This window comes from Tyto alba, unplaced genomic scaffold, assembly GCF_018691265.1.
Source record: "Tyto alba isolate M040663 unplaced genomic scaffold, T.alba_DEE_v4.0 Super-Scaffold_9, whole genome shotgun sequence".
Classification (NCBI taxonomy): domain Eukaryota; kingdom Metazoa; phylum Chordata; class Aves; order Strigiformes; family Tytonidae; genus Tyto; species Tyto alba.
Genome location: NW_024881330.1, coordinates 1,541,342 through 1,562,219, shown reverse-complemented (window position 1 = coordinate 1,562,219; position 20,878 = coordinate 1,541,342). Strand labels below are relative to the sequence as shown.

General features: G+C 59.2%; 1 protein-coding gene across 1 annotated transcript in view; it reads left to right on the top strand.

Moving 5' to 3' along the window:
• The window catches only part of LOC104359757 (1-phosphatidylinositol 4,5-bisphosphate phosphodiesterase gamma-1-like), a 21,226-nt gene extending 1,454 nt beyond the window's left edge, over nt 1–19,772 (top strand). Inside the window, exons 2-32 of the mRNA XM_032993297.2 lie at nt 6,804–6,953; nt 7,060–7,153; nt 7,277–7,324; nt 7,955–8,039; nt 8,173–8,253; nt 8,346–8,380; nt 9,720–9,792; nt 9,903–10,004; nt 10,084–10,202; nt 10,341–10,426; nt 10,624–10,744; nt 10,849–11,017; nt 11,307–11,426; nt 11,626–11,733; nt 11,819–12,006; nt 12,231–12,431; nt 12,565–12,684; nt 12,996–13,179; nt 13,467–13,544; nt 14,591–14,694; nt 14,923–15,019; nt 15,275–15,341; nt 15,790–15,953; nt 16,075–16,171; nt 16,300–16,524; nt 16,840–16,988; nt 17,555–17,669; nt 17,902–18,063; nt 18,257–18,345; nt 18,468–18,652; nt 18,731–19,772. Of these exons, the coding sequence (XP_032849188.1) occupies nt 6,804–6,953; nt 7,060–7,153; nt 7,277–7,324; nt 7,955–8,039; nt 8,173–8,253; nt 8,346–8,380; nt 9,720–9,792; nt 9,903–10,004; nt 10,084–10,202; nt 10,341–10,426; nt 10,624–10,744; nt 10,849–11,017; nt 11,307–11,426; nt 11,626–11,733; nt 11,819–12,006; nt 12,231–12,431; nt 12,565–12,684; nt 12,996–13,179; nt 13,467–13,544; nt 14,591–14,694; nt 14,923–15,019; nt 15,275–15,341; nt 15,790–15,953; nt 16,075–16,171; nt 16,300–16,524; nt 16,840–16,988; nt 17,555–17,669; nt 17,902–18,063; nt 18,257–18,345; nt 18,468–18,652; nt 18,731–18,782 (3,668 nt within the window). The 3' untranslated portion in view covers nt 18,783–19,772. The remainder of the gene's footprint in view (nt 1–6,803; nt 6,954–7,059; nt 7,154–7,276; nt 7,325–7,954; nt 8,040–8,172; nt 8,254–8,345; nt 8,381–9,719; nt 9,793–9,902; nt 10,005–10,083; nt 10,203–10,340; nt 10,427–10,623; nt 10,745–10,848; nt 11,018–11,306; nt 11,427–11,625; nt 11,734–11,818; nt 12,007–12,230; nt 12,432–12,564; nt 12,685–12,995; nt 13,180–13,466; nt 13,545–14,590; nt 14,695–14,922; nt 15,020–15,274; nt 15,342–15,789; nt 15,954–16,074; nt 16,172–16,299; nt 16,525–16,839; nt 16,989–17,554; nt 17,670–17,901; nt 18,064–18,256; nt 18,346–18,467; nt 18,653–18,730) is intronic.
• Nucleotides 19,773–20,878: the final 1,106 nt, after the last annotated feature.

Below are 20,878 nucleotides of genomic sequence, written 5' to 3'. Positions count from 1 at the left end.
GATAAGGTGCCTGGCTCTGGTGGGGTGACTGGCCGTGGGGTGGCCAGCCATGATGGGGTGCCTGGCTGTGGGGTGCCTGGTCATGGTGGGATGTCCTACTACGGTGGGGTGACTGGCTGTGGTGGGATGCCCTGCTGTGGTGGGATGCCCTGCTGTGGTGGGATGCCCTGCTGTGGTGGGGTGACCGGCCATAGGGTGCCTGGCTGTTGTAGGGTGCCCTATCGTGGTGGGGGTGACTGGCCGTGGGGTGCCCAGCCATGTTGGGGTGCCTGGCTGTGGGGTGCCTGGTCATGGTGGGATGTCCTACTACGGTGGGGTGCCTGGCTGTGGGGTGCCTGGTCGTGGTGGGATGTCCTACTACGGTGGGGTGACTGGCTGTGGGGTGCCTGGCTGTGGTGGGATGCCCTGCTGTGGTGGGGTGACTGGCCATGGTGAGGTGACCGGCCATAGGGTGCCTGGCTGTTGTAGGGTGCCCTATTGTGGTGGGGGTGACTGGCCGTGGGGTGCCCAGCCATGATGGGGTGCCCGGCTGTGGGGTGCCTGGTCGTGGTGGGATGTCCTACTACGGTGGGGTGACTGGCTGTGGGGTGCCTGGTCATGGTGGGATGTCCTACTACGGTGGGGTGCCTGGCTGTGGGGTGCCTGGCTGTGGTGGGATGCCCTGCTGTGGTGGGATGCCCTGCTGTGGTGGGGTGACCAGCCATAGGGTGCCTGGCTGTAGTAGGGTGCCCTATCATGGTGGGGGTGACTGGCCGTGGGGTGCCCAGCCATGTTGGGGTGCCTGGCTGTGGGGTGCCTGGTCGTGGTGGGATGTCCTACTACAGTGGGGTGACTGGCTGTGGTGGGATGCCCTGCTGTGGTGGGATGCCCTGCTGTGGTGGGGTGACCGGCCATAGGGTGCCTGGCTGTTGTAGGGTGCCCTATCGTGGTGGGGGTGACTGGCCGTGGGGTGCCCAGCCATGTTGGGGTGCCTGGCTGTGGGGTGCCTGGTCATGGTGGGATATCCTACTACGGTGGGGTGCCTGGCTGTGGGGTGCCTGGCTGTGGTGGGATGCCCTGCTGTGGTGGGGTGACTGGTGATAAGGTGCCTGGCTCTGGTGGGGTGACTGGCCGTGGGGTGCCCAGCCATGATGGGGTGCCTGGCTGTGGGGTGCCTGGTCAACGTGGGATGTCCTACTACGGTGGGGTGCCTGGCTGTGGGGTACCTGGTCATGGTGGGATGTCCTACTACGGTGGGGTGACTGGCTGTGGTGGGATGCCCTGCTGTGGTGGGATGCCCTGCTGTGGTGGGGTGACCGGCCATAGGGTGCCTGGCTGTTGTAGGGTGCCCTATCGTGGTGGGGGTGACTGGCCGTGGGGTGCCCAGCCATGTTGGGGTGCCTGGCTGTGGGGTGCCTGGTCATGGTGGGATGTCCTACTACGGTGGGGTGCCTGGCTGTGGGGTGCCTGGTCGTGGCGGGGTGTCCTACTACGGTGGGGTGCCTGGCTGTGGGGTGCCTGGCTGTGGTGGGATGCCCTGCTGTGGTGGGGTGGCTGGCCGTGGGGTGCCCAGGCGTGACGGGATGCCTGGCAGTGGGGTGCCTGGCCATGTTGGGGTGCCCTAATCTGGTGAGATGCCTGGGGGTGACTGCACGTAGTGGGGTGTCTGACTGTAATGGGGTGCCTGGTTGTAGTAGGGTACCTGGAAATAGCGGGGTGTCTGGCTACAGCAGGGTGCCTGGCCGTGGTGGGGTGCCCAACCATAGTGGGATCCTGGCCATATTTGAATGTCCTACCACAGTGGGGTCTCTGGCCATGGTGGGGTGCCTGGCTGCAGTGGGGCGCCCCACCGTGTTGGGATGCCCTACCACAGTGGGGTTTCTGGCCATGGTAGGATGCCCAGAGATCGAAATGCAGGAGCTGCTGGGCAGAGCAACCCTCGCCTCCTCCACCCCAGCTCATGCGGTCCATAAGTTGTCATGGGGCTCAAGCTGCTGCCATTTCATCCCTGAGGTTTTATACCCTCCCTGGCAAGAAGGTAAAGGAGCCAGCCACCACCTTGCCTGCTCACGGTGCTTTTAACCCCAAAAATGGGGTGCTCAGGCTTCTGGAGCAGGCAGCAGCATGGGGTGGAGCATGGTGATAGCCCCATGCAACCCCGAGAGGACTTGGCCAGCTTGGGCTCTGCCCCACGTGCATTAATGACATCAAAGCAAAGTTTGCACTGGTGGCATTGGCATCCGGCACAGGAGATGCTCCCACCGGTGCACCCATAAAAATCACCCTTACTTGTGGCTTCGCTGGTGGCTAGTAGGCTCTTGGGGCATAATCCTACCACCGGGTATCTGTGGGGCTTGGTGCTCGTTACGCTGTCGCTCGTTACCTCAAGGCTTGTACCTCCTCTTAAATTGAGCTAAAAAGAGCCAATGGATGAAAACATGGGGTTGGGGTGGCATGGAGCTATACTGTTGCTTCATCCCACATCCCCATGTGGGGAGGAACCCAGTTTGGGGGGTATCACCTCACCGGTACGATGGCAAAGCCCACCCTGGAGATTCAGTAGATAATAGGTGCCTTTTCCCTTGGGGGGGGGGGGTGGGTCAGAGGGTATCATTAAAAATCACCTATCTCCCACTCAAAAATCACCACCCGCTGCTAATTTTGCATGAGACAGAGCGAAATTCCCAGGAGGGTTCGGCTCCTGCTTGGAGAGGCCGATTCCCAGCTGGAATACTGGCTATGGCGAGGCTTGGAGGTGGGAAGGAAGGTGGCACCCGGGGATGAGCATCGGCAAGAGCAGGATCCGTGCTTGTCCGGACCTGCTGGGCGTGGGAGCAGATTTGTAGGAGGAGAAGGAGGAGGGATGGGTGAGGCGAGGAGGGGCACCCGTTTTTGGAGAGGTAGTTTTGGTCCTCACGGGGAAGAGCTCATTCTCCGCTCCTGGAAATAACGCCTTTCTGCCTCGTTGGGTGTTTTTGGGAACACTGCGTGCTACTGGGTCAGGCTCTCGGTACATTCCCAATGCCCTGCCTCAATTTCCCCACCGGTGCCTTGGGATCTGGCTTCTCCCATGCAACAGCCCAAAACTCTCCATGGGAATGAGTGGCCATCGTCCAAGGTCATCCAGAAGGGGAAAAAATAAAAAAAAAAAAAGGAAGAAAATCCCTCTGGAAATGGTACAATCCTGCCATCCAGTCCCACCGCTCGCTTTCCCCAGTCTGGAGTGGGAGCAAGCACCTTCACCCCCTGGTTCAGTCCTGTTCCATGTTCACCCGTCCTCCCACTCGCCATGATATTATGGAAGTGCCAGGATCTCGTATTCATCCCTAAGGTCTCATTCCCACCCCGTGCCCGACTTCACGCCCGCCCAGGCCGTTTTAAATCCCCCCCCTTTCAACCAGGCACTCTGCTCGCAGAGGGATTAGCGGAGACAACCAACGGCGCTGATGTCTCTGTTGCGGACTGGAAGGGCCAGGACACTGATCCTGGCTCTCCTCTAGACCCCCCCCGAACCATGCAGGCTAATTACACGCTTCATTAATCAGCCAATGGACGCGTGTCCGTGCCATGGGGTCGCCTGTAGCATCGCCTCCAAAGTTAACCTCATCCTGGAGGGTTTCCAGCTCGTCGCCTTCGGCAGACCCTGGTCCTCAGCACAAGGATGAAACCTAGCAGAAAAGGGCCCAAAAGGGATCATTGCAAGAAATTAAAAGAAATAAAGGTGAAAGCAGCTTGGCAAACCCAAGAGCGTTTTGAAGGAGTGATCTGCCACAACAACGGCGAATTGGGATCACACCTCCAACCTTGTTAACACCAAATAATTAGAAATAGGACCACCCGGGGAGGAGAAAATCCTGATGGGGTTTAACACTGCTGGACCGGGAGGAAATGTTTTATTTCAGGTTTTAAATCAGCTTCACAACACCACGGGGAGCCCAGGGGGATGAGATGGCCCAATCCCCCCTGTACAGGAGGGTCTGAGCTGCCACGTGTCCTGCAGGATGGGATGACTGAGGCAAACACGAGGGGACGTGGCTTGTGCCACCGCAGCACTGCCCAAGCCAGTGGGATTTCCCAGCACAACCATTCCCTCCAGCTGCTTTGCTTTGCTCCTAATGCATTAAGAAAACACCCAGGCTCTCAGCATCCCTAAAAGCCACCGGGCGGAACCTGGTCCTACATCATCTTCCCACCATTTAAAATCTTCTTTGCACCATGCTGTTCACTTTGCATTAGAAGAGAAAAGGGATTTTCGCAGCTGGAACCGACTTCCAGAGTGTTTTAATCGCCCGGGACCCCTGAGACAATGCAGGGAGGAGTTTGGAGACATAGTTCTGACATGATCGCTGCAAATCCGCTGCAGATGTGGTTTCCAGGAAGCCGCCAGCCGCGTTGCATTGTGAAGCCCCGCGCCGCTCCCTCTTCCCCCAGCTCTTTGCAGGGCCGGGCTATTTGCCCTGCGGAGAAGGACCTGGGGGGTGTCGGTGGATGAAAAACAGAACGTGAGCCGGCAACGTGCGCTCACAGCCCCGAAAACCAACCGTATCTTGGGCTGCACCCCAAGCAGCGTGGCCGGCGGGTCCAGGGGGGGGATTCTCCCCCTCTGCTCCGCTCTGGGGAGCCCCCCCGGAGCCCTGCAGCCAGCTCGGGGGTCCCCAGCACGGGCCAGACACGGACCTGTTGGAGCGGGGCCAGAGGAGGGACACGGAAATGGTCCGAGGGCTGGAGCAGCTCTGCTGTGGAGAAAGGCTGAGAGAGCTGGGGGGGTTCAGCCTGGGGAAGAGAAGGCTCCGGGGAGCCCTTCGAGCGGCCTCCCGGGGCTTGAAGGGGGAGGCAGGGAAGGTGGGGAGAGACTTTCTAGTAGGGCCTGTTGCAATAGGACAAGGGGTAACAGTTTTAAACTAAAAGAGGAGAGAATTAGACTACATATAAGGAAGAACGTTTTTACACTGAGGGTGGTGAGACGCTGGACCAGGTTGCCCAGAGAGGTGGTCGATGCCCCATCCCTCGAAATGTTCAAGGTCAGGTTGGAAGAGTCTTTGAGCAACCTGATCTCATTGAAGATGTCCCTGCTCATGGCAGGGGGGTCGGACTAGATGACCTTCAAAGGTCCCTTCCAACACAAACCATTCCATGATTATTGGCATCATCCAGAGGTGAGGTCTGAGGTCGGATCCTGGAGGTGTTGAATCGGGGGGATGGCTACATTGCAACTGGTTGGCAGAGCCCCTGTAGCCACTGGCTTCTCCCCCCTCTCTGGTGCCCTTTGCATGGGCAGATTTGGGAATGAGTGACTGATTTTTAACCTATAAACCCATCTTTAATCCCAAAGATTTGCCTGCTTGTACCAAAGAGGGTTTGCTCCGAGCCATGGGGGCTCCATGGTGACAGCAACGGGGTTTCATTTCTTGAGATCTAGTCCCAAAACAAAGCACATGCAGGGGTGTAGATCCCACCCGGATCTGTGAAATTTGGTTTGCGGTCATCCAGCTAGAGAAGGCTGGATAAAGCCTTCAGTGTTTTCCGGAGCTTTTCCCCCAAGAAAAACTACACTGCACCTCTTTTCCTGCTTAATCAGACCAATTTTCCCCCCCATATCTTATTCCTCCTTGCATTTGGCTTGTCTTTCCCCACTTCGGGTTCAGCTGAGGGTTTCCATCCAGGCACCAGCATGCCTGCACCCTTCCCCACCACCGCATCGGAAACACAGCCGGGCTGGAAATTCTCCAGGAAATGACCCATTTCCTCAGCAGGACAATACCCCACCACCGTGGTCCGTGGTCCGGCCGCCCTCGGACGTACAAAGCCCTTTCCGGTGCCGAAGGCCCAGCCCTGGTGTACAAAGCTGCCCAGGGGGTGATGGTTGTGGTATCGAAAACACCTTTGGGTGTTATTACTAATATCATCATCATATTATCCTGCTCCTGGTGGGACATGTCCACTCGGCAAAAGCAAGGGTTGGAAATCTTCCTCAGCGGCGTAACGGTGAGGAAGACCGTGGTCCGGAAACCCAGCCCTCCCGCCGCCGGCTGGGCTTTATATAGCAAGATAATGAGAGATCAGCGCAGCAGGAAAGAAACGCCCTGCGGTCTGGGCTGCCGGGGCTCCAAATTGCCACCTTTGGGCAGATGTCTTCAATTAAAAGATGAGCTCAGCCTACCCCAGAGCAGGGTAGAGAAGGCAGGGGAGAGGGGGCTGGAGACGCGTCAGTTGGGATGGGGCAGGCTGAGCCTGGAGGACACGCGGCACCCACAAAGCTGGGAAACCCGTGGGTAGCGCTGTTGGGACATCACATCCTGGGGACACGAGTGCCCTGGAGGACACACAGGAGTGGGGTGCCATCACACACCTGGAGGCAGTGCTGCAGGGACACCCCGTCCTGGGGATGTGGCTCCCTGGAGAACACATGGCCGTGGCACCCACGGTGGTGTCCCGCAAGTGCAGCAGCGCTTCGGGGACACCCTGTCCTGGGGACACGGATCCCTGGAGGACACGTGGCCATGGCACCTATGATGCCATCACGTGCCAACAGGCAGAGTTGCAGGGACGCCCCATTCGGGGTTCCCTGAAGGACATGCGATCCCTGTGGTGCCGTCACGCTAGCAGATGCGTCACTGGAGGGCAGTGGGGACATGTCTCCTTGGAGGACACATGGCCACAGCACCCACCCGTGAGCAGTGCCATGAGGACGCTCCATCTCGGGGAGGAGGCTTCCCAGAGGGACACATGGTCTCCTGGTAGTCCCACCTCCTCCCCGAGCCCCGCGCGTGGGTCCACGGTGGCAGGGTGGCAGTGGACAGTCCCCTCTTCCTCTCTCCCTGCAGTCGACATTCGGGAGATCAAGGAGATCCGCCTGGGGAAGAACTCGCGGGACTTCGAGCGCTACCCCGAGGACGCTCGCAAGCTCGACTTCACCATGTGCTTCATCATCCTCTACGGGATGGACTTCAGGCTGCGGACGCTCAGCGTGGCTGGTGCGTGGGCTCCCCACTCCCCCCCGGCCACCCTTTGGCTCTCATCCCCTCCCCAGCATCCCATTTCTCCCATCTTAACCTCACCACCTTCCTCTTCCTCCTCCAGCTTTCTGTGAGGAGGACATCAACCTGTGGATAACGGGCCTCAACTGGCTGGTGGCAGACACCCAAAAAGCCCAGACCCCACTGCAGATCGAGAGGTGGGAAAGGACTGGCAGGTCCCATTTCCCAGTCCCTGTCTGGGGATCTGGGGGACAAAACCCCTTTGGGATTTGTCCCCCCTCGGGCTAAACATCATCTGTCCATCATCCCTTCCTTCCCAGGTGGCTGCGGAAACAGTTTGATGGGATGGACCGGTCACGGGAAGGCAGGTGAGCCCCGTGCTGGGAAGTAGCCAGGGGTTTTAGCTGGACAGAGCCATATCCCCTCATTTTCACCCCAAATCTGGAGACTGAGCCAGACTAGGGGTGAGGTTTGTGGGATAACGTAGTCCCAGGTTGTTTGGGGTGCTTGAAGGCACCGAAAATCAGAGGCTGGGGTGCAGGTCCCCTCCTAAGGACCATAGGGACCCTGGTGACCCCATGTCTGCTGCTGCATTTCCACCAGCGCCAGGAGGAGATGGACCATTAATGCAGCCCATAAACATCTCCCCAAGAGAGGAAAAACCCCAAATCAAGTGAATTTGAACTTAAATGATTATGGGGTTGGGGATGGGCATCGTCTCCAGACGGGGTGATGGCTGAGGGCGCCTGACTGGTTCTTGGATGCGCTCCCTCTCCCCGGCCCTCCGCTCACACTTGTGCCAGACCACATACAATTATGGGTCCTGTGCCATTGTGGGGGTCCATAGTCCAGTAGGGTAAGACCCCCACACCGGAGTCAACGCTGGCACCAGGATTTGGGGTGGGACACTTGGTGTTGGGAGCTGAGGCACAATCCAGGAGTTGTCCATCTTCTGCGGGGTCTGGCCGGCGCCCTAACACCAGCTCGCCCTCCCACAGCATCACGGTGAAGGACCTGAAGGCCATGCTGCCCCAGGTGAACTACCGCGTCCCCAACATGAGGTTCCTGCGGGACAAGCTCGTGGTAAGGACCCCCCCAGGTACCCCAGATATGCAAGAAAAAGGTCTTTGAGCCCCCACAGCTGAGTTGGAGCCAACCCCAGTGTCACTGGCTCCAGTCGGGTGGCCCCACTCTCATGCAACACCGTCTCCCACAGGAGGTGGAAGCCAGGAATGAGATGACTTTCTCCCACTTCATCCAGTTCTACAAAAACCTGATGTTTGATGCGCAGAAGTCGGTAAGAGCCGCGGTGTGTCCTCCCAAGCACCCCTCCACCCGGTGTGGCGTGTCCCCCACCAGCTAAGCCTGGTCCCCTCCTTTGCCTTGCAGGTCATCGAGCAGTTGGAGCTCTCCTTCCCCTTGCGGTGAGTACCCGGGGGCATCACGGCTCCCGTCCCCGCCAAGCCTCCGAGGGTTGGATCCGATGGGTGGGCAATGCAGCCGGGCTGCGGGGCAGAGCAGGGGATGGGAGAAGGGATGGGAGTGGGATGGGAGAGGGGATGGGAGTGGGAATGGGAGCAGGGATGGAAACAGGGATGGGAGTGGGAATGGGAGCAGAGATGGGAGCTGGAATGGGAGTGGGATGGGAGTGGGAGAGGAGTGGGATGGGAGCAGAGATGGGAGTGGGGATGATAGTGGGGATGGGAACAGGGATGGGAGCAGAGATGAACAGGGATGGGAGTGAGGATGGGAACAGAGATGGGAGTGGGAATGGGAGTGGGATAGGAGTGGGATGGGAGAGGGGATGGGAGCAGAGATGGGAGTGGGAATGGGAGCGGGGATGGAAACAGGGATGGGAGTGGGAATGGGAGCGGGGTTGGGAACAGGGATGAGAGAATAGATGAGCAGGGATGGGAACAGGGATGAGAAAGGATGGAAGAGGGGATGGGAGCAGAGATGGGAGCTGGAATGGGAGTGGGATGGGAGCTGGAATGGGAGTGGGATGGGAGCAGAGATGGGAGTGGGAATGGGAGCAAGATGGGAGAGGGGATGAGAGTGAGATAGAAGCAGGAATGGGAGAGGGGATGGGAGGGAGGATGGGAACAGGGATGAGCGGGAATGAGCAGGGATGGGCGTAGGGATGAGGAAGGATGGGAGAGGGGATGGGAGCAGAGATGAGAGTGAGAATGGGAGAGGGGATGGGAACAGGTATGGGAGCAGAGATGAGCAGGGATGGGAGTGAGATAGAAACAGGAATGGGAGAGGGGATGGGAGCAGAGATGGGAGTGGGATTGGCAGAGGGATGGGAGCAGGGATGAGCAGGGATGGGAGTGGGATGGGAGCAAGGATGTGAGCAGGGACAAGCAAGGATAGGAGTGAGATGGGAGTGGGGATGGAAGCAGGGATTTGAGTGAGGAAGGGCATGGAGATGGGAGCAGGGATGAGAGTAAGGATGGGTGCCAGGGATGTCGGGACAGGTTGCCCTGTCCTCCTCCCCATATCCTCAGGCAACGCTGCACACTCCAGCTGTGTGTCTACCTGTCCCAGGTCACTGGGTGACACTGGGAGTCCTTGCTCTAGCAGCACCCAACAGCTCAAGGTTCCCCCTGCACCCACATGTCCTGCGCTTTCCCCAAGCAGCTTGTAGGAGTGGGGGGCATAGGGAGGCTGAGCTGCAGGTGGCCACTGGCAGCCTCAACTCTCCCATGGGGTCTACTCCAACTCCTGCTCCCGGTCCTCACCGATGACTGCTCCATGTCCCAGGAACGTGGACCGCCCCGAGATGTGCCAAGTCTCCCTCTACGACTTCCAGAAGTTCCTGCTGCACGACCAGAAGGTGGGTGCTCTTAGAGATCCCTGTGGATCCCTCTCATCCCCAATCTAGGGGACCCCCATGGGATGCCCCAGCCTGGTTCCCCCATAACAATGGCCGCATTTGCACCCCAGGAACCCTGGGCCAGTGACGTGGGCATGGTGCGGGACTACATGTGCACCTACCTCAAGGAAGGCTCCAACGAGGCAGCGGATCCCTCCTTCCAGCTGGATGAGGTGAGTGGCCCCATGCAGAACCCACCCAGGGATGTCTCCCTGGCTCCATCAGGCTCTGACCTCTCTGCTTCCCCCCCAGTTCCTCACGTACCTCTTCTCCAAGGAGAACATGGTGATGGACGCCAAGTATGAGCGCGTGGTGCCCGAGGAGATGAACCACCCCCTGTCCCAGTACTGGATCTCCTCCTCCCACAACACGTAAGGACAGGGTGGGCCCTCCTCCAGGACCTCCATGACGTCCTTCATCACCCTGACCAAGGCACCACTCCATGAGGACCTCCATCACCCTGACCCAGACACCTCTGGGCACCGATGGTCCCTTTTTCTCCTCTGCAGGTACCTGACAGGAGACCAGTTCTCCAGCGAGTCCTCCCTGGAGGCGTATGCCCGCTGCCTGCGCATGGGCTGCCGCTGCATCGAGCGTGAGTCCCCACAGCACTTCGCAGAGATGCTGAGCACCACCCCCCCACACCCCCCCCCAGCACCTCATGTTGCATCAGACAGGCCATCCCCTTCACCCATCCCACAGCACTGGGGTGGGAGGTCTTTCATGTCCTTCGGGGGCTCGAAAACATGGTCAGTGACCAGCATGTGTTAACCAAGGTGTCTCCCCACGCAGTGGACTGCTGGGACGGCCCAGATGATCTCCCCATCATCTACCACGGCCACACGCTCACCTCCAAGATCAAGTTCCTGGATGTGCTGCACACCATCAAGGAACATGCGTTCGTCACCTCTGAGTAAGACCCAGCCCCTCAACGACACCCCAATTCTGGGCCGGGCAGGCAACCTCTCTTTTACCTTCATCTGAGGCCACCATTCCATCCCCACCTGCTTCCTCCAGGTTTCCCATCATCCTCTCCATTGAAGACCACTGCAGCATTGTCCAGCAGAGGAACATGGCCTCCCACTTCAAGAAGGTCTTCGGGGACATGTTGCTCACCAAGCCAGTGGACATCAACGCTGATGAGTTGCCCTCACCCACCCAGCTCAAGAAGAAGATCCTAATCAAGGTGCAGAGTGGGCAACACCCCAAAGCCCCTCTTTGCAGGAGAGGAAAGGGCCATGTTGGTCTGGGAGGGATGGTGATTCTCCCAAATCTTGGGATTCAAGAGTGATGTCCCTCTGTGCACAAGTAGGACATGTCTCTGAAATTCTACTGCAAGAGACGGTCAAAGGGAACAGGGGGTGGTGGAAAGGGACCTGTAGAAGCCTGAGCATGGCCTGAGGGCTGGGAAATCAGTGTGACAGGGACACCATGCCCACCACTGAGCTCCCTTCCCCTCCCTGGCCTGTCCCCAGCACAAAAAGCTGGTCGAAGGGAACTTGTACGAGGAGGTCTCCACCGCCAGTTACTCCGAGAACGACATCAGCAACTCCATCAAGAACGGGATCCTCTACCTTGAAGACCCCATCGACCACGTAAGGGTCTCCCTGCCGATGGCAGCCAGGGGCCGAGCAGGGTCTGTAAGATGGGGATGAGCACTGGGGTTTGGGGTGGGCATGGGGCATGGGCTTCCCCTCCATGGGAGACAGGAAGGGGCAGAAACAGGGGCCTCAAAGCCTCATCTCTCCATGCCATCATTCTCCCCACCCTGGTGATGTTCTTCCTTCCTCTCAGACCTGGAGCCCCCATTATTTTGTCCTGACGAGTAACAAGATCTACTATTCAGAGGAGACATCCCGCTACCAGTTCAATGAGGATGAAGAGGAGGTGGAGCAGAAAGAGGTGCGTGAGGGGCAGAAGGATTTAGGGAGGACTCTGTGGGGAGGGCGAGAGCCTGGCAGTGTCCATTTTGGGGGTGAACTTGCAGGAGTTCAACAACAACGAGCTGCACTTCACGGAGAAGTGGTTCCATGGGAAGCTGGGAGGAGGCCGCGACGGTCGACAGATCGCTGAGAAGCTGCTGCACGAGTACTGCACCGAGACGGGAGGCAAGGACGGCACCTTCCTGGTGCGCGAGAGCGAGACCTTCGTGGGCGACTACACCCTCTCTTTCTGGTAGGAGCTCCAGGGGACAGGCAGGATCTCACCCTCCCTGATCTGGTCTGGACATCCCACCGGGGGCTGACCCTCCAGCTGATACCTGCTTTGGTGGTTGGAATGACTTTTTGAGGGGGGGAAACGCCACCTTTTTGTGTGGCACGCAGACCCCTGGACGGGGGACAGTGGGGACGTGGATCCGAATTGACTGACCCCTGCCTTTCCCCCCACCACCACGGCAGGAGGTCCAGCCGGGTGCAGCATTGTCGGATCCACTCGCGGCAGGAGGCCGGCGCCACCAAGTTCTACCTGACGGACAACTTGGTCTTCGACAGCCTCTACAGCCTCATCTGCCACTACCGCGAGGTGCCGCTCCGCTGCAACGAGTTCGAGATGCGCCTCACCGACCCCGTCCCCCAACCCAATGCCCACGAGAGCAAAGAGTGAGGATGGTCCCCATCCCCTTGGTCCCTCGGGTCCCCCAGCCTCCTCCACCCCCGGTGTCAGGTCTTGGTGCCCCTCCGGGGTGTGGGGATGCTGATGCCAGCCCACCACCTCCATGCTCTGCCTGCCTAGGTGGTACCACGCCAGCTTGACGCGCCTGCAGGCCGAGCACATGCTGATGCGGGTCCCGAGGGACGGAGCCTTCCTGGTGCGCAAGCGCAGTGAACCCAACTCTTACGCCATCTCCTTCCGGTGAGTGTGGCCACCCCGGCACCCCAAGGCCAACTGGGCTCAGCCACGACGCCCACGTCGCCGGCCAAGCCAAGAACTTCTTGGCTCGTGTCTGTTGTGACGCCGTGCTGGGTGGCAGGGTGGCAGCAGGGGGACGGCGGTGGGGTGCGTGATGCTGTCACGGGGAGGATCCTGTAGCTGTGATGATGTGAAAGCCACGTTGTCAGAGCGGGCACCTCAGTGGCGTCACCTCCTGCCCATCCCCATCATGGAGCCGGGGTCCAGCCATCCCTCACGTATTCCCCCCCCCCCCCCGGCTCTCTTGGCCTCAGGGCGGAGGGGAAGATCAAGCACTGCCGCATCCAGCAGGAAGGTCGGCTCTTCATGCTGGGCAGCTCAGCCGAGTTTGAGAGCCTCGTGGACCTCATCAGCTACTACGAGAAGCACCCGCTCTACCGCAAGATGAAGCTGCGCTACCCCATCAACGAGGAGACCCTGGAGAAGATGGGCACCACCGTGAGTGCTCCCAGTGGTCGGGATGGTGGGGATGAGCAACCCAGCCCTGTCCCCCGATCCACCATGGTGGGAAAGTCTCCTCCAACCTCTTGGTTGAAGCCCGACCAGAACCAACCAAGTTCATTCCACAGCCATTGCCCACCGTAATTCCCTTCCAACAAGTTGCAAAGGGATATTAGGCCCCTCTCATCCTCCTCTCGATCACACACGGTAGCCCGGCTCCCACCACATCCCCTTGTAGCCCCTGCCCACATCCTGATGACCCACTCCGGCATTTCTCCTTGCAGGAGCTGGACTATGGAGCCCTGTATGAGGTGCGGACCCCCCACTTCTACGTAGAGGCCAACAAGATGCCAATGGCCAGGGTAAGGGGCCGAGGTGGTGTCCCTGGGAGGCACAGCATGGTGGGACGTGATGATTCTAGGGCTGTTGCTCCTGAGTGGTGCCCCCTCAGACCCACCACATCTCCCACCACTGACCTGAGAAGTGGTGATGTTTCGCTACGTTTTTCTGACCCTCGAGTGATGCTGGAGCTGGACCCTTCTTGCATCACCATTACTTGGGGACAGTTCAAGCTTCAGTGACAGTGAGAGGGGTTGGGGGGTGGACGGGTCTGGAGATAGCCCAGTCTGGAGCAAGGACCTGGCACAAGTTTGCCCTAACAACAAGGAAACCCCCATGGATCCCTTTGCACTGGGGAACCCCAAAAGAGCAGGTTTAGGGTCAGTTCCCAGGTGGTGAAGTCACCATCCTTGGAGGTTTTTGGGACTGGGCTGGTCTTGGACCTGAGCTGCTCTCCACCCTCAGAGGTTTTTTGGACTAGGCTGGTCTCAGAGTTGACCCAATCTCCATCCTTGGAGGTTTTTGTGACTGGGCTGGTCTCGGACCTGACCTAGTCTCTATTCTCAGAGGTTTTGGGGACCAGTATGGTCTCGGAGCTGATCCTAGAGGAGGCTGGACTGGAGCCCCAAGGTTCCTTCCCTGGGATCCTATAATCCCATGGTTCAGCACTGTTGGTGCCTTGAAGGTCCCTTTTCAGCAGAACAGCTCTCAGGCTAAGACCAGAAACAGGAAAGCTTAACCCAAAGGGTTTTTTCTCAGGGATTGTGCTAATTTCAGGGGATTAACCCCTTCAGTGCACCAGTAGAAACCACTGGGGGACCCAGAAGAGGAACCCACTTTATTTTTTGCTGAATGTGGTGGTCCTACAGGCATCTCCAGACCTCCTGTCCCCTCTAACATGTCTCACTTCTAGCATGAGCAATCTGGGGGCATCATTTGAGGCGTTGAACCCTCAGGAGCCCCCCCTGCTCCACCATGGGGGCTCAAGGAGCTGGGCTGAGTGGGGCGTGCTGCCCACCAGTGTCCCTGGGCACTGGGTGGTGACGTGTCCTTCTCCCCGGTGGCCCAGTGCACAGTGAAGGCTCTCTACGACTACAAAGCACAGCGGGAGGACGAGCTGTCGTTCTGCAAGCAGGCCATCATCCACAACGTCGACAAGCAGGACGGCGGCTGGTGAGGACGGTTGGGTGGGATTTCACCCTGGGTGGGAGGTGGAGGGGACACCCTGGGTTTTCCCGCGGGTCGTCCTGCGGTGGGTTTTAACTGCCTCCTTTTCTGTCCCCCCACCCCCCCTACCCCCCCACCCCTTCTCCAACTGCTCCCCGATATTTGCATGCAGCATGAACACCCCTGCCCCCCCCCAAATCGGTCCGCTTGCCTTGATCCTCTCACCCCTTGCAGGTGGCGGGGGGACTACGGGGGCAAGAAGCAACTGTGGTTCCCGGCCAACTACGTGGAGGAGATCGTCAGCACGCAAGCGCAGGAGCAGGATGAGGCCGTGAGTGCCATGTCCCCACACACCTGGGACTGAAGCCACCTGAGATGCTCCCAGCCTTGTGCCAGCCCAGTCCCTTATCCAGAGGCTGCGGGATGCTCATCCGCAGGGCAGAGCATGTCAAGAGAGTTTTTTTTCTCTGCTTTTGCTCAAACTTGGCCCATTCAGAGACCTGGAGGGGGGCTGCAAACGGAGTGGGCACCAGGTTTGGCCCTTCACGCCTGCCCCACCGTCCCCTTCTTCCTTTCTCTCTTGCAGTCATCGGAAAACAGCCCCCTGGGGAACTTCTTGAAGGGCTTCATCGACGTACCGTCCTGCCACGTCGGTGAGTGTCCCCGATCACGTCCCCCCACCGTGGCTGTGGGAGCCCGCTGGGATGGCGTGCACCCCATGCTGAAGCTCAGTGCTGTGAGCTGAGGCTCCCCAAACTCATCTTGCAATTGCCAGCCGGACTTGTGCTTGGCACAGTGTGGCCGGGGGGCAACATGGGGCTGGGTTTGGAGGGCTTTTGGTTGATTTGGGGGGAAATTTGGAGGAATTCGGAGGTCCAAATGATTCAGGGTTCATTTACCCCTGGCTCAAAGGACAATGCGTTTCAGCATGGAAAGCTGGAACCATCCTTTAGAAAAATGGGATCCTCACGGGAGGAGGACCCTGATGGCCAGGAAGGGCTGGTGGGGGCCCAGGAGCGGGACCGCTGAGGTTTCGTTTGCTCCACAGAGCCATCCGTTGGGAATGTCTTCGAGTAAAGCCCCCCTCTGATGTCCTTATAGTTATCTCCAAAGACGGGAGGAGCTCCAAACCATTTGTCTTCACCATCCATTCCCAGCAGATGTCCCACGCAGCCCAGTCACTGGATGTGGCCGCAGACACGCAAGAGGAACTCAGCGAGTGGGTGGCCAAGATCCGAGAGGCCACGCAGAACGCCGACGCCAGGGTGAGGGGCACCGGGGTGCAGAGGATGGGGTAGACGGTCCTGTCCCCCAGCAGATGCTCCCCAACGTCTCCAAAGGAGGAGGCTGGGTGGAGACTTTCAGCTCCTGTTTTCCCTTGTGCAGATGCAAGAGGGGAAGATCATGGAGCGGAGGAAGAAGATCGCTCTGGAGCTCTCCGAGCTGGTTGTGTATTGCCGCCCGGTGCCGTTTGATGAGGACAGTAAGAGCTGGAGAAAGGGGGTGATGGGATGAGCATGGGAAGAGATGGGTGGGGGGAACCAAGGAGTCGTGGTTCAGTCCACCGGAGAGCCCCATGTCCTCCACTGATGACCACCTTGGTGCTTTCAGAGATTGGCACGGACAAGGCATGCTACCGGGACATGTCCTCCTTCCCGGAGACCAAGGCGGAGAAGTACGCCAACCGCAGCAAGGGCAAGAAGTTCCTGCAGTACAACAGGCGCCAGCTCAGCCGCATCTACCCCAAAGGGCAGCGCCTGGACTCCTCCAACTACGACCCGTTGCCCATGTGGATCTGTGGTAGCCAGCTCGTGGCCCTCAACTTCCAGACGCCCGGTAAATCCTGCTCCTGGGGTGGTTGCTGGGCTCGTCCTCGCAGGTTACCCCAAAATCCCCGTCCCCGGTGGGTATGCCCTGGGTCCTGTTGCTGGAGGGTGGTTTGGATGATCTCTCCAACCTTTGTCCTCATCCTAATGGGGACATCTCCATGCAGTTCTTGGGCGCTTCGTGCAAAACCCAGCTGCATCGCTTCTCCAATCAGGGTTGGGGGCTCTTAGCAGGGGGTTTGCCAGGGCAGGACCTTCTGCCCAAGGACCTCGGGGAGGTCTCTGAGCCCCACGGCTCAGAGGTTCTCTGTCCCCACGGCCACAGACAAGCCGATGCAGCTGAACCAGGCACTCTTCATGCTCGGCGGCCGCAGCGGCTACGTCCTGCAGCCTGACATCATGAGGGATGAGACCTTTGACCCCTTCGATAAAAACAGCCTGAAGATTGTGGAACCCATCACGGTCCAACTCCAAGTAAGTGGGCAAGGACAAGAAGTCCACCTTGAGGTGGTCACCATCAACTTGGGAACTTCCTTCTTCCTTGTTTTTAGGTCAACTGGGGGTGTTTTTTACATGTTTCAGCCATATATTTCCTCCATGGAGCTCGTTACTGCATGACCTCTTGGGTTTGTTGGTCTTTCTCCATATATGGCATCATTTTTCCCAAGGGACAACCCCACAATTGCACTGAGCTGAGCCTAACCTGAGCAAGAGTGAGGTGGAGAATAAAGTAGATAAAACAAGCCCAGAAGCACCTTACTCAAACCTTGGGTAATTTTGGTGTTACAGCTGGGACAGGTCGGCTTGTAGGCACCTGATTCATGAATCCAGCAAAAGTAGTTTTTTAAATAATTTCATGGATACGGCTAAAGTCAAGTTAAACCCAGTCCAAAATCATAAATAAGGTGTGGTGTGAGTAATTATGGCCATGAAGCTTTTGGAAAGCCCAAACTGACTGAACCACGGGTCTGGCTTGAGGAGTCGTTCCTCGCCCGGTGTGGCCAGACATCATCTTCCTCTTCCACCTCTTCCTCCCACAGATCCTCGGTGCCCGGCACCTGCCCAAGAACGGGAGGAGCATCGTGTGCCCCTTTGTGGAGGTGGAGGTGTGCGGCTCCGAGTACGACAACAGCAAGAACAAGACGGACGTTGTAGGTGAGCATCCACGCAGATGACAATCCTACCCAACCCCTGCGCCTCGGGGACAGGCAGGGATGCTGGGACAACCCTAACTTTGTCCTTTGGGTTTCTCCGGGACATGTGGGTGATGGGACTGGGTTTTGTGGAGAAGTGGACAGGCACCTCCCACTAAAGTGCTGGTGCCATACTGGTGATGTCCATCTGTTTATCCTCACGCTGACCCTCCCTGCTCTCTCCTTGCCCCCAGCCGACAATGGCTTCAACCCCGTCTGGCTCTTCAAGCAGTTTGTCTTTGACATCAACAACCCTGAGTTCGCCTTCCTCCGCTTTGTGGTATACGAGGAGGACATGTTCAGCGACCCCAACTTCTTGGCACAAGCCACCTTCCCCGTCAAAGGCCTCAAAACGGGTATGGTCCTTCCATCCGTACCACCATCACTGTCATCATCATCAAATCATAGAATGGTTTGAGTTGGAAGGGCTTTTTAAAGGTCATCTAGTCCAACCCCTCTGCGATCATCATCATCTCCTGGGGATCTGGCCGTGGCGACGGGATCAGACCCTGCCATGGGGCTGAGCTCACGTCATGGTGTTGTGTCCAGGCTACCGGTCGGTGCCGTTGAAGAACAGCTACACCGAGGACCTGGAGCTCGCCGCCCTCCTCATCCACATCGAGATCATTAACGCCAAGGCAGGTGGCCCAGGCAGCTTGGGGAATCCCCTGCCTCAGTTTCCCCAGCCAGAACAAGGGGGAACAGCACCCTGAGGTGTCCTGCCCACCCCAACCAGCCTCATACCTTTGTGTCAGAGCAGGAGGAAGACGAGGAGAACCTCTACTCCTCCATCCAGCAGCTACGGGACCGCGCCAGCGAGCTCTCCAGCCAGGTCTCCAGCTACGAGCGCGCCAACGGCTGCGACTCCCGCTACCAGCAGCGCCTCGACGAGCTACGGGCAGCCCAGGAGCGGCTCATGGAGCTCACCGAAGTCCGCAACCGCAAGTGAGTGGCCCCTCCCTGTGGCTTCGGGACATCCCTTTTGAGAGGGTCCCTAAGGCCACCACCCTGCTCCCCCACCAGGTTGATGGAGAAGAAGAAGAGGGACCGGCAAATGGTCACCAAACGCAGCTGAGCTGGATGGACACGAGCCCGCCAGCCCGTTGTGGACCTCCCGCCGCCACCTCTTCTCCTGCTGCAAAGGGAGGTGGGGTGGCCGGATCCGGACCCCACACACACACCCAGGGCTGGGTGACAGCGGCGTGACAAATCTGGGGACAAAAGGGGACTTCGGGTAGCTCTGCTTGTGATGTTTCTCTGCTGGGGCGAGGCAGGAGGCAGAACGCTCTAGCGTAAATCCTGAGCGCCTCTGGCTTCGTCCCATGTCCCCCAGGGCTTGTGGCCATGTCCCTTGTCCCTGTGGGGTGGCCACCACAGCTCCTCTTCACCCTGCATCCTCCATGTCCCACCACCCCATGGCGGCGGCGAGGGAGTGGTGATGAGCCCTGTGACCAGTGGGGAAACTGAGGCACGGGTGCTCAGCCAGCCCAGGATGGGGCAGGACCAGCCACCTCCATCCTGGAGACAGCACCGGCTGGCAGCGAGACACCAGGATGGGGACACAGGGGACACTTGGGGGGGAGGGTTAGGGGGGCATTTTGTCCCCCCACGCTATAAATATCTGTATTTTCTTCTTTTATCTAGCGTGTACATATGGCACGGGGGGGGGGGGGGGGGGTTGTCTGTACCAGCCTCAGTATTAGGGCACGGGGGGGACCCCAAAATATCCAGAGATGCCCCCAGCATGGACACGAGGGAGCGAAGGACCAGGTCTGGGGGTGCCCCACGGGGTAGGGTGGTCGATGACAGGGTGCCCCGAGCGGGCATCAGCAGACACAGGCACCGAGGTGGCCCCAGAGGGGACAGGGATGTCCCCGAGGTGATGCCAGCAATGGCACTAAACCCTGGAAACGGGGACGGATACCACCGGTAAAACCAATGGAGGTAGTGCCTGGCAGGGTGGTGGCTGGGGACATCTCAGGGTGTCCCCCAGGGTTGGGGCGTCCCAATGGGGGGAAATCTGTGTATTCTTTGTATGAAAATAAATCTATTTAGCCAATATTTATACCCTGCTGCTGTGGTCTGGTCCCCCTCCCTCAGCTCTGCCCCACAGCACCGATGTCCCTGGGGTGGGTGATGTCCCCAAGGTGGCAGCTCGGTGATTCCAGATCCAGTGTGTCACGCTTGTCTTCATGACGTGTCCCAGCGGTGGTGGGGGGGGACACCCGTGTGGTGTGTGTGGGCAGGGATACCCCGGGGAGGGGACACGGGACATGGGACGCAGGGCACAGGGCCATGGGGACACACAGCTAGGGGGAGGCAGGGCCATGGGGACATGGGACGCAGCACCATGGGGACACAGGGCACAAGGACACGGGGAGACACAGCTCTGGGGATGCAGGGTCACTGGGGTCTGGGGGCACAGGGCCATGGGGACACAGGGCCATGGGGACACAGGGCACAGGGCCATGGGGACACAGGGCCATAGGGCCATGGGGCACAGGGCCATGGGGACACAGGGCCATGGGGACACAGGGACATGGGGACACAGGGCCATGGGGATACAAGGCACAGGGCCATGGGGACACAGGGCCATGGGGCCACAGGGCACAGGGCCATGGGGACACAGGGCCATGGGGACACAGGGCCATAGGGCCATGGGGCACAGGGCCATGGGGACACAGGGCCATGGGGACACAAGGCACAGGGCCATGGGGACACAGGGCACAGGGCCATGGGGCACAGGGCCATGGGGACACAGGGCCATAGGGACATGGGACACAGGGCCATGGGGCACAGGGCCATGGGGACACAGAGCCATGGGGACACAAGGCACAGGGCCATGGGGACACAGGGCACAGGGCCATGGGGACACAGGGCCATGGGGCACAGGGCCATGGGGACACAGGGCCATAGGGACATGGGGACACAGGGCCATGGGGACACAGGGCACAGGGCCATGGGGACACAGGGCCATGGGGACACAGGGCACAAGGACACGGGGAGACACAGCTCTGGGGATGCAGGGTCACTGGGGTCTGGGGACACAGGGCCATGGGGACACAGGGCCATAGGGACATGGGACACAGGGCCATGGGACACAGGGCCATGGGGACACAGAGCCATGGGGACACAAGGCACAGGGCCATGGGGACACAGGGCCATGGGGCA